Raw genomic sequence first — 16,713 nt, 5'->3', positions numbered from 1 at the left:
CTACTTAAAGGTCATGTCCTATCACCAGTGATAACATGAAGCAGCCAAGGAAGCCTGGGTCTGAGAAGTCATACTTCTCTAGCTTGAATGGGAATGGGGGGGGCATAGCCATTGGAAACAAGCCACCTCTATTCAAAACACAGGCCTCTTTTTCAGGTGGGTGAAGACAGCAAGGTCCTGTGTGGCTTAAAGCCTACTTTCTTTCAGCTGCCATTCATCCGAGGGACAGCGCCATGCCGCCATTAAGCCCAAACCATTACAAATACTAGTAGAAGTGAATTCAGTTGCAAGCAGATTTTTTTATGGCTAGTTACCAGACATTTGTCTACACCCACTGTGTCAACTTTGCCTGCATAAAGCTTTAGAAATCCATGTTTGTCAAGCCCTGAAACAGGAAAAAAAAATCCTCGCTTGTACAGCACCTCTCATGGCCATCTCGATGGAAAGAGTTTCAAGTAACAAGGCGGATCTGAGACAGGTGGCGGCAGCGTGGCTTTGCTTATTGCGCCGGCTAGGAATTCGTGCTCTGAATGTTCTTCAAGACTTCAAGAGCTAGTTCGTAGCAAAACATATACTGCTCCTGGGCATGAAGAAGGAAACAGCCAGTTATATTCCTCATCACAGGATGAAAGACAGAGAAAACTTGCTAGGCTCGTGAATGTTCTGGCTCTGGGACAATCTGTGTCTCCCCAATCTTTCCGGGAGCAGAATCATTTCATCCCTGAGTATGCAAAGACTCAAGGAATGTGTTGCAGCAAAAACTTGGCATAACCTTGAGCCAAAGCCTACTTTCTTTTCTACCTGCATGACTCTCGTATTTATAGTTCTCTTTGCAAAATTAAAAGCCACCTCTCCTAATGCAAGCAGATGAGAGAGAGACTATTCAGTGGGTACAATCGCTTGGCTAATGCTTGCCGCTTTAGGATGTGAAACACAAGAGCAGTCAAGTACAACATTCCTAGAGTGAACCTGTTTACACATGGGGAGGAATGTTTGTCCAGCCAGCAGGTAAACTTCCTGTTTCCTTCTGGGCTGGGACAGACTTCCTCCGCATGTGACTAGAGGTGGGTGTGGCCTCACCTGTGCAGGTAATGACAAAAGCACAGGGCAGGGCAGCCATCTCTCTCTCTTTCACCACATGCATCGAAGAAACAACATCTACTAAGCCAAAGATGCCCTCTTGGCTTCCAGCCAAGAGAGGACAAAGGGACTGTCTTCTTACGAGATAGATTCCAAGTGTATGTCACTTCATTAATCTAAGTCTGCCTTCTGGGATCTGACTGGGAACAGAATGTGAGTAAACTCTTTTTATACTTTTGTAAAAGACTGTGTCGTCTCTTATATTTTATGAGGGAATAAGGGGAAAATACCAGAACAGTTATTATAGAGGCTTTAGCGAGCCTGAGCAAACGCATCTGTTGCAAAGTTTAAAATAAGGGGAACGTTACTCTGCTGAAATTGTGGAACTGTTAACACATGTTGGATAAGGATATAATCAGACAATCTATCCTTTCCTGCTTCCCTGAACATTCCCACAGCTGCTACAGTACTATTTCGGTTTTAGGTTTTTCCTTCAAATCAGGAGTAGTTCCCCCTGAAGAAGTGTGGCAAACAGAGAGAGAGAGAGAGAGAGAGAGAGAGAGAGAGAGAGATGAGCAAGCTTGCCCCTGCTCACCTCAGACAGACTTGCCGTTGCACTGACTTACCTGGAAACAACAACCAGAAATAACAGGCTTCATTTCCTGAGCTAATCCAAGGCTCTAAATCAGGGTTTCCCAAACATGGGTCTCCAGATGTTTTGGGACTACAACTCCCACCATCCCTAGCTAGCAGGACCAGTGGTCAGGGATGGTGGGAATTGTAGTCCAAAAACAGCTGGAGACCCATCTTTGGGAAACTCTGCTAAGATAAAGCAAGCAGGACCTCCCCTATTCCTTTGCTAGGGTGTTGTCCAGAAGACCCTCCCCTTTTGAACATTTTCTTTTGCTCTCTATAAATTACTATACAGGGCCAGTTACAGGTTTTGAAAAATCCAATCACAAGTCCAATTCCAATGGAACTGAAATCCTGCTCTCTTGCGAAATTAAACATCCATGCACACACATAATTGCAACATAATTTATTTGGCTTTTCAGGGGATTTGCAATGTTTGGGTCAGGACCCAAGTGGTCCCATAAGCAAGAGAGCATGCACAGCTGAGGGGCCAGAAGACACACCTTTTTCAAACTTTATAAAACGACCCAAATACGGAAAGGTTCAATGAACCATCAAATGTAATTTTTAAAGGAAAAATTTTGTTCTCTGGGTTTTCTGTAGTGGACTGTAAAATGATAGAAATGCATCTCCCTGCTAATAAGATGCAGTTAATCTCCCAAAGGGGGGAGCGCTGGGGTTTCAATAGTATCTAAAAATTGCAGAATTCCTGCTACTCCTTCCACAGAGGAAGTCACCCTTGTTTTGCAGGTTTCAAGAGAAAACAACGTACCATATTTTTTGCTCTATAAGACTCAATTTTTCCCTCCTAAAAAGTAAGGGGAAATGTGTGTGCGTCTTATGGAGCGAATGCAGGCTGCGCAGCTATCCCAGAAGCCAGAACAGCAAGAGCGATCCCTCTTGCTGTTCTGGCTTCTGGGATTCAGAATATTTTTTTTCTTGTTTTCCTCCTCCAAAAACTAGGTGCGTCTTGTGGTCTGGTGCGTCTTATAGAGCGAAAAATATGGTATGATACTAAAACAGGCTCCTTGGCTCAGCCTGGATAACCCCAAGCACAAATGAAGCCTAGTTTCTGAGCCACATCCTTGACACAATTAATTGCTAAGGCCTCTTCAAAATGGGAAGCAAAATGTAGGCAGCTCCTGCTCCCAGGCTTTGAGAGATGCTCGTTGTTCTTGCAGAAGTAAACCACTTAACTCCGTGCAGTTTGTGCAAGGAGGCAACTGAGCTCGATCTCCTTACCTTGGTTTGAATCATGCCGCAGCGCTGTTGCCGCAAATTCGTTACTATCTGCTTGATGTCAAACTGCGGGAATAAAAAAGGCCGACTTATTTGCCACCCTTGGGGACCAGTAGGAGAGGGAAGCCAGGGCCCACGTCAAACTTCTGACAATAATGGGGCAGCCCCCGCAAGAACCCTTTTGAGGTAAGTGAGTATTCTTATCCCTGCATTTTAGCTAGGAAAAAGCTAACGCTGAGACAAGCGTTTGGCTTCCTGATGCCACCTGGAGAGTTCATGGCAAATGGCGAGGTTCCTTGGAGGTTTTTAAACAGAGGTTGGATGGCTATCTGTCATGGATCCTTTAGCTGAGATTTCTGCATTGCAGGGGGCTGGACTAGAGGACTCTCGGTGTCAGGAACGTGCCCCCCCGAGCTCAGCAAAAGAGTCAGCCTCGGAAATTGAGCTGAGTGAAGAAGAGACTGACTGTAGATGAGAACTGTCTGTCTGATTTTAGCGAGAGCAGCCTGCGGCCCCTTCTCTCCAGGGAAGAAGCAGTTAGCTCCCAAGGGGAGGAAGAGTTGGAAGTCAGTCAAGGCGTTGCCAGGCAACCAGCAGATAAGCCAGTGTCAGAGGCTGAGTCTTCTGAGGAAGAGGTAGCCCAGCCCTGTAGTCTTAAAACTAGGAGATTAGAAAAGCTTGGAGAGCAACAGAAGGAAGGAGATGAAAGACGGGATTTTGGTGTTCTTCTTGTTGGGGGAGGAACGATAAGTCAGACTGAGCAACTAAGATTAATGAGAGCAGGCAGAACGCCATGCTCTGAATGTGTTCTTCTTTTAAATAAACTTGTATAAAACTGATGGAGAGTCTTTCGCTGTTTATCAGGCTGCTCGCCTGACAGAGATCATTACTGTACACTCGGGGTCCCTTCCAACTCTACAATTCTGTGATTCTACAAAACCATGAGTCCACAGTTGGGTCTCTTGATTCCGAGACCACCACAACTCTCACCAGTCTATTCAGCCTTTCCCCTCGCCTTTATGTTCTCACTGCCTGTGCACATAGCGAGCATCCCAACATAGCAGGCCTGCTAAGGATGGAATGAGGATTTTAGTGAACTTACAGGCATATCTTTTTCGATGTAGCTCAACAGAATATCCACACAAAGCAGCACTCCGCTCCTTCCAATCCCGGCACTGCAGTGAGCGATGATGGGGCCTGACTGGTGGATTTTTCTCATGTATCGGACAAATTTGACAAGATCTTTTGATGACGTGGGAGTGCCGTGGTCTGGCCAGGATGTAAACTGGAGGTGATGCACGGACCGCTTCTCAAGTGTCTACAGCAAAAGGAGTCAAAGAACTAGCCGTTAAGCAATTAGTCATGGGAAGATTCCCCTCTTCTCAAATCAGAATTTGGGAAAACAAGCAATTCAGTCGAAATCTGAAGTCTGCATCCCCTGACACTACTAACAACACAAAACCCCCATGCAAGCCCTGCTTTTAACAGTCTCTTATTGATAATTTTAATACAGTGGTACCTCGGGTTACATACGCTTCGGGTTACAGACTCTGCTAACCCAGAAATAGTGCTTCAGGTTAAGAACTTTGCTTCAGGATAAGAAAAGAAATCGTGCTCCGGCGGTGCGGCGGCAGCAGGAGGCCCCATTAGCTAAAGTGGTGCTTCAGGTTAAGAACAGTTTCAGGTTAAGAACGGACCTCCGGAACGAATTAAGTACTTAACCCGAGGTACCATTGTATTCTGTTTTTAATTTTTGTAAACCTCTTAAAAGTTTTATTACAATCAGTGCTTTTTTTCCTGGGGGTACGCATACCTCTAAACATTTTGTGAATCTTTGTACTTTTGTACATTTACTGTATTTATTTTTCCTGATGTGAACTATAAAATGGTGATTTTCTTGAGTCTAAATGAGAGTACCCCTAAACATTTTTTTAGAAAAAAAAGGACTGATTACAATTAATTTGTTAAATAAAATAAATGTTGTCCCCACCCCACCCCACCCCAGCTGTCAACCACTGTCTTGGCCTCTTCCCTTTCCACCTACGAGGCGGCTGTGAAGGGACAGGATTGCTAGATGCCTCTCTGAGAGGTCTTTTATTCCAGCATCTTGAACATTAAAACAGCATTGTAACAGCCAAGGTCACAGGCAACAGGGAAATGTACTTAGGCCAAGGCTTTACAAAGCAGGAAACAACTCGTTAACAGTTCCCAAATGCACATCTTCCAAAACGCTTCCTCCAAAAGGGGAGGATTGAAAGCCTTGCCCTGCGCAAGACTGGAAACAATATTATCAGACAGGCAGGCTGAAGGTTTGTGCTGATTTGGCATCACTGAACACAACAGAAGAAAAATTGGGCGAAGAAAGGCAGCTTAATCACTATTCTAATGATGCACATAGCTCAACCATCACTTTCCTTGTGCAAAAGGAAGAAAAATTCAGCAAACAAATATAACTTAATCACGGCCTAGGACCCTCGTACCTACGGGACAGGCTCTCCTGGTATGCCCCATGGAGGACCTTAAGGTCCATTTATAGCAACACCCTAGAGGTCCTGGGCCCTAAGGAAGTTAGCCTCAACCAGAGCCAGGGCCTTCTAAACACTGGCTCCGGCCTGGTGTAACACTCTGTCTCATGAGACCAGGGCCCTGCGGGATCTGATCTCTTTCCGCAGGGCCTGTAAGACAGAGTTGTTCCACCTGGCCTTTGGCTCAGAATCAGTTTGATTCCCTCGCCCCCTTTCTTTTCCCTTTCTCCCCCCTATGAAGAGATTGCAGCCTAATGTTTTAATGTTGTATCTTAATCTTTTAAATTGTATTTTAATCAACTTGTTTTTATTATTGGTTGTTAGCTGCCCTGAGGGCAGGGTATAAATAAATAAAAATTTATTATTATTATTATTATTATTATTATTATTAATCACTATTCTCATTATGTGCATAGGTCAAGCTTGGGATCTGTGACAAGTCTCTTTCTTCTGTAAACCTGGGTGCCATACCTGTTTCTTTGTAACTTCTATCACTCTAATGATGAAGCAGTCTAGGATCTGGTAGTTACTCATTCGCAGCTGAAACTGACTCAGATCCATTAGAGTGTCCCGGGGGGGCTCAGGCCAGTAGCGGTGGCATTTGGATGTTCCTCGCTCCGTTTCTCTTGTTATCATGGCAATGACATTGGATTGGTTTTCCCAGACCATTTGCCAGAAGTCGCTCACGGTGGAAGGCAGAGGCCCCTGGGTGGAGATGTAGAAGAACTCTTCCTTGCCCACTGGCACGCGGATGTAGCTGGCGTTGATGTAGCCTTCGGCCTCTCCGAGGGGAACCCGCGTTTTGTCGTCTAGGAAGGAATACAGATGAGCCCTTCCAGGCCTCTAAGCCTTCTCTACAGTCTGCAGACTACACCATGAAATATTTGTTAGAATTCCTGCTCCGTGATTGCAGTCATGGGATTGTTGTCTTTCACATGACGGTGTATGTTTTGACTCCACAGAGTGGGAAGTGACGGAGACAGGATGTTTGTGTTACTGTGTTCCGTGAAGTGGGACTATTGTCCTTTGTTCTTTTTCTCTTTGCTGTCTGATGCTAGAGAGAGAGGGAGCCATGTTGCAGTGCTCCATGTGTGTTTATTTGTAAATAAAGTTGATTAGCCAAAATGCTGAGTTGCTGAGGTCTGTTACACATGATGCGCAAACTCTGCGGATCCCTAAGTGTGCCGGTGTCTGTTGGCATTGGTCGCTGTGATGTTCGGACTGAAGAAAGCTTTTGAAGCTCCCGAATGATTGACCAGGAGGGAGAGAACATGCCAGTCGGGCATGTATCTCTACCAGGGTCCTACTCAAGTGTAGACTGAGCTCCTGACAATATCGACATGGGGTGTTTTCTAACAAAATATCCCACGTATGTATCTATTTGTTTACAGCTTGCCCGTGTGGTGCTGTTTTTATCTGTTTCATTGGTCTCGATAGTTGCCTTGGAAGTAGCAATACTGAAGGGGCAGAGTACACCTTTTCTAAACAAACAAACAAAGAGGAACCACTGCAAATAGTGTCCCAATTCCCCTCCAAGACGGAGTATATCATGGCCGAATACAAAACACAGCTGGGAGGTCTAGGAAAATCAACAAGGAGACCGGCTACCTATAGCTTCTTGGTGCAGGTCACCCACCAGATTGACTGAAGGCATTTTAGTTTCAAACCATGCTGGAGCCAGACTGGTTTGGGTCCAGAAAATCAGCACCATCCAGGACGAGAGCCTGGAGCAAGAGCTGCAAGTTGGTAGTCTGTAGCTCTTCAGTTGTGTGGATGGGGATGTACATAGATTAAATCCCTTAGGGACCAGGTTCAGAACAAGTCCAGTCTGTTGAGTGCTACTGAGTTACAGCCACACACACAAAAACCCCCAAAGCAAGTAAATATATAATATACACATGAGCTGTAAATTGTGTGTGAGCTATAGAGCTGGTTTCTCATATCAGAATGAAATGGAATTATTGTAATTGTACAGTGGAAAATCTTAAGGCCTAGGTCCAAGATTTAAAATCACAGGTAAAAGTTCTAACCAACCCACCACACTCTCTAACCAACTGAGCTGGCATTGAGCAAATTACACGTTTGTCTTCATTCACGCATTTCCCTCGCATTCTCCCTAAACCGCCACAGAGACAATTCCTTACATGGGAGGATATCTCGGTATCTGTTCTTTTCCCGGTTTTCTGCTGCTGCAGCAATCTGGCAGTCATCCGTTGGCTTCATGTGCTCTAAGCTCTAAAAGAAAGGTAAAATTCAACATCCTTCATTTGCAGAGACATGAGTAGGAGTATATATGTGGGGGTTTTATGTGTGTGCATTCAGTGAATCCATATTCCCTCTCTCTTTTTTGTAAGAGATAATCCATCTGATTCATAGCTAGCACTCGAGTCTAAAGGTAAAGGGACCCCTGACAAGTCCAGTCACGAACGACTCTGGGGTTGTGGCGCTCATCTCGCTTTACAGGCCGAGGGAGCCGGCGTTTGTCTGCTTCTGCAGACAGTTTTTCCGGGTCATGTGGCCAGCATGACGAAGCCGCTTCTGGCGAAACCAGAGCAGTGCACACAGAAACGCCATTTACCTTTCCGCCGGAGTGGTACCTATTTGTCTACTTGCACTGCATGCTTTTGAACTGCTAGGTTGGCAGGGGCTGGGACAGAGCAACGGGAGCTCACCCCGTTGCGGGGATTTGAACCGCCGACCTTTCGATTGGCAAGCCCAAGCAGCACAGTGGTTTAACTCACAGTGCCACCCATGTCCCTAGCATTCATGTCTACTAAACCTTAAATGTTATTAGAATTGTAATGGTATTTCTAAGCATCTAAACTGGAGTTTTCTGTACCTTCTTCCAGAAACAGAACACATTTTTCTCTCAATATTTCAGAGATACTTTAAATCAGTACACACTTACCGGGAAGCAACCCCTACCAAATTCATGAGCAGACACGGGTACAGACTGCACTGTAACAATACTGGTACAGTACCACAATTGTCTCATAATGGAGGAAAATAATTCTGCTTATTGCTGCTGAAATAGCAACACTCAGGCCTGAAGAGGTAGAGCACTCACCACGTATTCCTTCAGAATCTCTTCCTGTTCAATCTGCTTTTGAAGTTTCTGGATTAGATTTTCAGTATTACAGTTTGAACCGCTTTTCCTTTGCGATATCTGCGACATTTCAGCCAACTCTTCATCACTGACAAGTGACGCCCCTATCAGATCGATATAAAAGGAATCATTTGCTTTTGGTTGGGGAGGTCGGGTGGACAGGACTCTCCACAGAAAGGTCCCTGCTTATTCCCAGCTCAGCCAAGGCCCTATGGTACAAGGTCTCAAAGGCTGCTATCCTGACCTCCTCATGGGACATAAGAAGGGGGAAGAAGATACTCCAGTCATGATGGGCAACTCTGCCATCATGGGAGCATTACCTGAGATCAGGTATTCGCTACAAGTTATTTTCTGTAGATGCTACTACACAGTAAATTCAAATGTCAGGGAGATAAATAACTATACAACTTTTAGAATACAGTGGTACCTCGGGTTACATATACTTCAGGTTACAGAATCTGCTAACATAGAAATAGTGCTTCAGGTTAAGAACTTTGCTTCAGGATGAGAACAGAAATCATGCTCTGGCGGCGTGGCAGCAGCAGGAGGCCCCATTAGCTAAAGTGGTGCTTCAGGTTAAGAACAGTTTCAGGTTAAGTACGGACCTCCGGAACAAATTAAGTACTTAACCCGAGGTACCACTGTACATCTAAAACCAGCCCTGTACAGTGGTACCTTGGTTTTCGAACAGAACGTGGCTTCTGATTGGCTGCGGGAGAATCCTGCAGCCAATGAGAAGCTGTGGAAGCCACGCTGGACATTCGCCTTTTGAAAATCGTTCGAAAACCGGTACACTCACTTCCAGGTTTTGATCGTTCAGGAGCCAAGGTGTTCGGCTTCCAAGGTACAACTGTAGAGGGAAGTTTTAATGTTTGGCTTTATTATGCTTTTATATTTGTTGGAAGCTGCCCAGAGTGGCTGAGGCAACCCACTCAGATGGGTAGTGTACTACTACTACTAATAATAATAATGGCGTTGCTTCAATGAGACCAAAAGGTAAATAAGATTTATAGCAGCTGATGCAGATACTTATGTAGGTACCTCTGGGCAGGGTAGACAGTCTCTTGGCTACGTCTTCATCTTCACTCACGTAACCCTCTGATTCTGTTGTTTCCATTTTCTGTGTTTCAAGCTTGTTTTTCTGCAGGCTGTAGAACGATGTTATTCACTTAACATTCTATATTGGAAATGGCAGAAACCACTACCACGCAGCAGTGCTAAAATTAAACAACCTCAAAGCACCTGTCTCTCTGTTTTCTTTCTCTTTGCTGATTACTGCACAGAAATGCGGAGTCCCCTGTTGCAAGCTAAACCTTTACCCCAACTTCTTTTGCACCAGGGGGATGCTACATGTCAGACTAAACTCCTGCTCAGTGGTTTATGAAGCAGTTTCTTTTAAAGAACAAGGCAAAACTTGAGCGTCTTTGCTGCTCAGATCTGTGAGTGAAAATGGCGTGGAAGCTTTCATTTGACTCAGATCAGGCTGTTAAAATTATTTATTTGGTACTCCATAGGGTCTCTTGGACTACTCCTTTTTTGGCCATGCTTAACTCCTGCCCAACATGCCTCTGGTCCCAGGTCCAGGACCTTCTGGTACTTCAAGTCCCAACATATCAGAGCGAAGTGACATTTTATTCTGCTGTTCCAAGTCTACATCGTATCATTAATTAGTGGCCACTAGCCTAATGGTAAATATAAAACGAACACGTGACTTTTGTGTAAGTTTTCTGTCAGCCATCGAGGTATTTCTCCTATCAGAAGACGGGGAAGAACTCTCATCATTCTCCAGATGTTCAGCCTGGGGAGCCTTAATTTAAATCCCAGCTACTAAAAGTAAAACACAAATTCTTAATAATAATACTCAGCACTTACATAGTGATTCTGAGGATTCACCAAGTTAGAAGGCAACCCAGGGGCCTTTGTGACGTTTCTGGGTCACTTCTGGGTTCAGTACGATGTGCATATACACGGCTGCACACCTACTGAATGCACATTAATTGGGGGTGGGGGTGCTACCTGTACTGTGACGATTAAACTTTTCCCTAATGTGTTTCCAAACTAACAACCTGTTTAATTTCTGCCTGCCACACAGCTCCTAAAGGAACCTTGTTTTCCTCAATAGGTAAAGAGACCTCTGACCATTAGGTCCAGTCGTGGCCGACTCTGGGGTTGTGGCGCTCATCTCGCTTTATTGGCCGAGGGAGCCGGCGTACAGTTTCCGGGTCATGTGGCCAGCATGACTAAGCCGCTTCTGGCGAACCAGAGCAGCACAAGGAAGCGCTGTTTACCTTCCCGCTGGAGCGGTACCTATTTATCTACTTGCACTTTGACGTGCTTTCGAACTGCTAGGTTGGCAGGAGCAGGGACCGAGCAATGGGAGCTCACCCCGTCACGGGGATTCGAACCGCCGACCTTCTGATCGGCAAGTCCTAGGCTCTGTGGTTTAACCCACAGCGCCACCCGCGTCCCTCAATACCAACCCTAAACCAATGCCTAGGCTGCCATCCTTTACACACTTACCTGGGAGCAAGTCCCATTAAACACAGAGACTTCCTTCTGAGTAGCCATGTATACCATTGTATTGCAGGTTAAGAATATGGGGAATTCTCCATGAGTGCCTGGTCTTTATCTCACGCACTGCATGAGAATTTGGAAAAAATTTAAAGTATACTTAAAAAAACACTGTAAAATTAATGAATGCTAGAAAGATGTTGGAATGGATTTACATGGTCTTAGCAGAAAGGTTACAAAGAATTAAGTAAAAATGGACTGTTAATGGGTTAAAGTGTAAAATTCAAGGTTAAATTGTGTTAAGATAAATTAAGGAACAAAAGTTGAGAAACAGGGAAAGGACTTGCTGGAACAATTATGAAATAGAATACAAAAAGGGAGGCGTGAGGAAGTCAAGGAAATAAGTAAATGAAAGATAATGATATGAAAATACTGGATGTTAATGTTTTTTTTAAAAAAATGTTATTGTTTTGTTGTATTGTTTTTGGGTTTTTTCTTCTTTTCTTTTCTTTTTCTTTTTTCGCTTTAGTGTTGTATTTTTTTATTTTTGAAGTAGTGTAATCTTTTTTATTATTACTGTCTGTTTTTCTTTTTTCTGTAATTGTTAAACTTCAATAAATATCTTATATAAAAAAAGAGAATTTCCTAAACCTCTTTCCAAACATTTGGCTTCTGGCGGAGAGGGGAGGGGGGTTCTTTTAACATCCACCCACATTTACTGTGTAGTAGAACTTACAGAAAATAACTCCTTAAGAGTATCTGATCAAACCCAATGAAATATGCATCCTAGTTGCCGGAAAACAGGGCAAACTACAGAGATCCCTTGGAGAAAAATAAGAAGAGATACTGTAAAAGTGCACTGAAGAGGAGGGGGAAACAACAGCTCTTTCGTACCCCAGGGTTTACTGCTGCTGGTGTCCAACAACTCACTTGTCCATCAGAGCTCTGACTTCACTCATTGGCTAAAAACACAGACTGCGGGAGAAGCCAGGCTCACTGAGCAGATATGGTTTGAATTGTGCTTGGTATCAGTCTCTGACAATGCCCTCTTCCAGAAAATATCCCTCAGCACTTGGCATAGAAACGACTGGCAGTGGCGACCAGGATAAAAAAAGTGGCCTTCTCCCAGACAGAGGGGAGATAGGCTACACCCCTCCGTCTAAAGCATCTCCAGGGGAGCACCCAGAAAGGTGACTCTGTAAAATAGAACAACACAAACTGAAAAGTGTGGAAAGAGGTCAAAAGGCAGAAAAAAAGGATAGTGCTGCAGAGGTGCTTCTGGGGCAGTGCTTGTGTGTCCTGTCAAAAGGCTTAAATAATTGCTTAAATAATAAAAGGTAAAGGACCCCTGGATGGCTAAGTCCAGTCAAAGGCGACTATGGGGTTGCGGCGCTCATCTCGCTTTCAGGTCGAGGGAGCCGGCGTTTGTCCACAGACAGCTTTCCGGGTCATGTGGCCAGCAGGACGAAACCGCTTCTGGCGCAACGGAACACCGTGACGGAAACCAGAGCGCACAGAAGCGCCGTTTACCTTCCCGCCGCAGCGGTACCTATTTATCTACTTGCACTGGCGTGCTTTTGAACTGCTAGGTTGGCAGGAGCTGGGACAGAGCAACGGGAGCTCACCCCGTCGCACAGATTCGAAGCACTGACCTTCTGATCAGCAAGCCCAAGAGGCTCAGTGGTTTATACCACGCGCCACCTGCTCCTCGCTTAAATAATATGATGCACCTGGCAGAGAATATACCTGTACTGTATTTTATGTGTGGTGATGGATTCAGATGTGCAAAAACCATACCTGCCTGAAATAACCTCCGATTTCCCGGGTTCATCCTTTCTTTTGAGAGGAGGGCTGCACTTAACATCTGTAGCCTAAGAAGAACAACGGCAAACTTGGTGAGTGATCTGAAACAAGGGCAATTGGAAATGCTGTTAAGATATACAGAAGACCACAGAAGCATGGTGAGCCCTGGAGAGATACTCAGAGTATCTTCCCATTGAACCCAGGCAGAGGATGAAGGATAGATTTGTGGGTGTCTTTTTTTTTTTTTTAAGAATAATTTTTTATTAACCGACCAATCACATCAAATCAAACCAAATTACATAAATTCCAAATTACACAGCCGAATTTTAAATTTTTGTTGGGGGTACCCATATTTCAAGTTCCGAAGGGGATCCAATCAACTTCTTGCTTCTTACTGCTGTTTTAATGTCCACAAATCTAACCTTATGATGTTCACAGTACTATCCAGTCCTTTCTTATTGTTTTTCCACATCTCTTGTTGTTATTTTCATATATTTTTCCTTTCTCTTTGTGACCTCTGATAGTCTCCACAAGCTGGTTAGAACAGTTTGTAATCCTGTGTGGATATTATTATTTTTATCCAGTAGCCATATCCAGATGTTTTCCATATAACATCACTTCCATACATCAAAACAGTCTTAGCGTCATTAATCTTCACCAATCTGCCTCCTTTCTCAAAACCTCTGAGGAGATTCACCAGGAATGCAGTCTGAAAACAGGTCCGTTCCTCGATTTGTGGGTGTCTTCTTGAATGCAGCTTTGGCTCCTCTGTGCCTACAAATAGCATAAGCCACATTTTCTCTGCCCTAGGGCCTCTGCACCTAGCTGATCGCTCAACTATCTCTCTAGCATATGGAGACTTGCCTTACCCTTTGTAAAGTAAACCAGCCACTATTATATTATATGTCGCTGTTTTCCATGCTGATTGCATACCCTCCAGCATTTCTCCAATGAAAATAGGGGTGTTCTATATAATAATAATAATTAATAATAATAATAATACCTTGCCCATCGGACTGGATTGCCCCAGCCATTCTGGGTGGCTTCCAACACATATAAAAACACAATAAAACATTTAAAAAACCTTCCCTATACAGGGCTGACTTTAGATGTCTTCTAAAGGTTGTATAGTTACTTATCTCCTTGGCTCAGGGGTCACATAACTCCACACCCTGCAACAGTTCTCTGATGAAAATCAGGATGTCTTAAGGAAGACCGGGACATTCCAGGATCAAATCAGAAACCGAGATGGCTTCTGTAAATCCAGGACTATCCCTGAAAAATAGGGACAGCTGACATGTTGGATTAAAATTAAGAGGTTTCTAGCTGTAATGGGTTAAAAGAATATGAAAAAAATGGGTTTATAAAAGTAAAATTTCAAGATCACAATAATTTAAGAATAAAGATTTGGGTAGAATAAAGAGGGAAACAAATTGCTGAGCTAATAAATTGAACTGGAATACAAAGAAGAGAGGTATGAGGAGGTCCAAGAAACAAGTAAATGAAAAATAATGTGATGGAAAGACTTTTTTTTCTTTTTCTGTTTCTTTTTATTTTTTGTAATGTAAAAATCTTAATAAAAATCTTATAAAAAAGAAAAAGAAAAATAGGGACAGCTGGAGGCTCTGTGATTGTGATTCTCCAACTCTGAAAAATGTTTTAATATTCATTTCCCCCCTATACCTTTTGTATGCTGTGAACCATCCTGGGCTCCTTTTCAAGAGGAAGGAAAGGATATAAAATTGATTTTAAAAAGCCCTTAAGCTGGGATAAATAGAAAGCAACAAAACAGGAAAGAACAGGAAAGAACATTACCTGAATAACATATTGTAGCCCAAATTTAGGCGACTGCTGGATAATATGGTGCTATAGTCTTGTATAAAATCTCCATTTTAATTCCACTTCTAGCTAGTTACAGAAAAGCAGCGGCTCAACAGCACTAAATTACTCTAGCATGCAGGCAATCCTAAATTACCTGGCTGCAATCCTATGCACACTTACTTGGGAGTAATTTCTATTTAACATACGGGGACTTATAAGCAGACATGCAAAGGACTGTGTTTCTAGAAACCAGCAGATTGCAGTTTCATTTCTAACAACGGGTACATTTCTGATTGCTGTTTAAAACAAAAGCATTTATATTATTTACATTTTATAAACAGGCTAAGAAGGACAGTTTAAGTTACACACAAACATTTAAGAAAGTAAACACGGCACTTATTCTAAAGCACACGCACCCTGCTTCCCTTTTTGCTTTTCTTTTTGTGGAAAAGGTTCCATGGCCGCAGCATTTCTGGAAATGTTATCTCTGGGCTACATGCAGCATGTTATCACCACCACTGAGGCAAAGAGCAAGAGATGGGCCTGTTTCATTTCACCAAACTGTATTGAAGAAACAACAGACAAGTTAGTAATTCGCTGGAAAAGAAGTTGCAGCCATTCCTCACCTTGCTACACATTTAACTTGATTCTTCCTGGTCTTAGAAAGTGATCCTTTGCTGTGCTCCTAGGATTCCCAAGTAACCACTTTCATCCAGACACACGAATCCATACTGAGCAAAAAATTAAAAAATGAATTCCTGTGGGAGGCCCTTAGGTCCTGTATGTTAACAGAGCAGAAATTGTATAAGTGAGGCTTCCCTTGCTACCTCAAGACAGAAGCCACAACCAGGGACACAGGTGGCACTGTGGTCTAAACCACTGAGCCTCTTGGGCTTGCCAATCAGAAAGTCAGTGGTTTGAATCCCCGCGACAGGGTAAGCTCCCGCTGCTCTGTTCCAACTCCTGCCAACCTAGCAGTTCGAAAGCACGCCAGTGCAAGTAGATGAATAAGTACCACTGCGGCGGGAAGGTAAATGGCATTTCCATGCGCTCTGGTTTCTGTCACGGTGTTCCGTTGCGCCAGAAGTGGTTTAGTCCTGCTGGCCATATGACCTGGAAAGCTGTCTGTGGACAAACACCGGCTCCCTCGGCCTGAAAGCGAGATGAGCGCCACAACCCCATAGTCACCTTTGACTGGACTTAGCCATCCAAGGGTCCTTTACCTTTTTTTTTTTTTAACCTTAGAAGCCACAATGGAAAGAAAAAGCAGCATCTCATGCAGTCCAGATGAAGAATTTGTCCCTCTAGAACAGGCTTTCCCTAACTTGGGTCTCTAGCTATTGTTGGACTACAATTCCCATCATCCCTAGCTAGCAGGACCAGTGGTCAGGGATGATGGGAATTGTAGTCCAAAAAAAACCCAACCAACCAACCACAGCCTGCTTTAGAACATGCAGCGTTCACTTGCTAAGGCATTCGTGTAGCAACAGTTTAAAACAGGCAACATGCACTCCTGGGTATTCTAACTTCCAGTTATGAAGGCAAGCCTCCCCAACGCGATCTTTAGAGAAAAAAAGGCACAACCTCATATAGAAGGCAGTCTGCACAGTCCTCCTTCAGTTCAGAGGGATGTTAACTTAGGAAAGCCTCATGATCAGCCGTGGATGTAGTCTGGTATGCACCCCACAGATGGCCCAGATGCTCCACCTCTTCACAACATCCTCCGCAACTGCTTCCCCAACTGTCACAGTTCCGGTGTGGAACATTCTGCCTATGACTGTGATGTCACACAAACTCAGACTGCACATCTCTCTCTCTCTGGGGACAAACACAAGCTACACGCAGCTCACAACCTGGCGTGTTCTATTATAATAATAAGCAATACTCCACATGGGATCTGTTCCTGTCAAACAGGGCAATCTTCACAGCACTGAAGATACCACGTTAAGCAGAGAAATATAGGCTTAACATCAATGTTAGAAACTGAGACAGGAA

At 44.0% G+C, this 16,713-nt stretch overlaps 1 protein-coding gene across 5 annotated transcripts; it reads right to left on the bottom strand.

Annotated features, from left to right (window-relative positions):
• Positions 1–279: 279 nt before the first annotated feature.
• PTPN20 (protein tyrosine phosphatase non-receptor type 20) lies at positions 280–16,481 on the bottom strand. Of its 5 annotated transcripts, none has more exons than XM_083615932.1 (10): positions 16,303–16,481; positions 15,345–15,449; positions 12,892–12,965; positions 9,625–9,731; positions 8,545–8,687; positions 7,622–7,712; positions 5,949–6,286; positions 4,055–4,270; positions 2,956–3,018; positions 280–580 (listed from the first exon to the last, which is right to left on the bottom strand). In XM_083615932.1, exons 2-10 carry the CDS (start codon positions 15,354–15,356, stop codon positions 512–514), a joined length of 1,113 nt encoding a protein of 370 aa, XP_083472058.1. In that variant the 5' UTR covers positions 15,357–15,449; positions 16,303–16,481; the 3' UTR covers positions 280–511. The 5 variants fall into 5 exon arrangements, with proteins under 5 accessions (XP_083472058.1, XP_083472057.1, XP_083472061.1 ...); XM_083615931.1 differs by lacking the exon at positions 15,345–15,449 and adding an exon at positions 15,135–15,279 and having other exon boundaries at positions 16,303–16,480; XM_083615935.1 differs by lacking the exons at positions 9,625–9,731; positions 15,345–15,449 and adding an exon at positions 15,135–15,279 and having other exon boundaries at positions 16,303–16,480.
• Between the last annotated feature and the right edge of the window lie 232 nt (positions 16,482–16,713).

This window comes from Podarcis filfolensis (assembly GCF_964270895.1).
Source record: "Podarcis filfolensis genome assembly, chromosome: 5".
Classification (NCBI taxonomy): domain Eukaryota; kingdom Metazoa; phylum Chordata; class Lepidosauria; order Squamata; family Lacertidae; genus Podarcis; species Podarcis filfolensis.
This window is presented reverse-complemented; position numbering and strand designations above follow the sequence as displayed.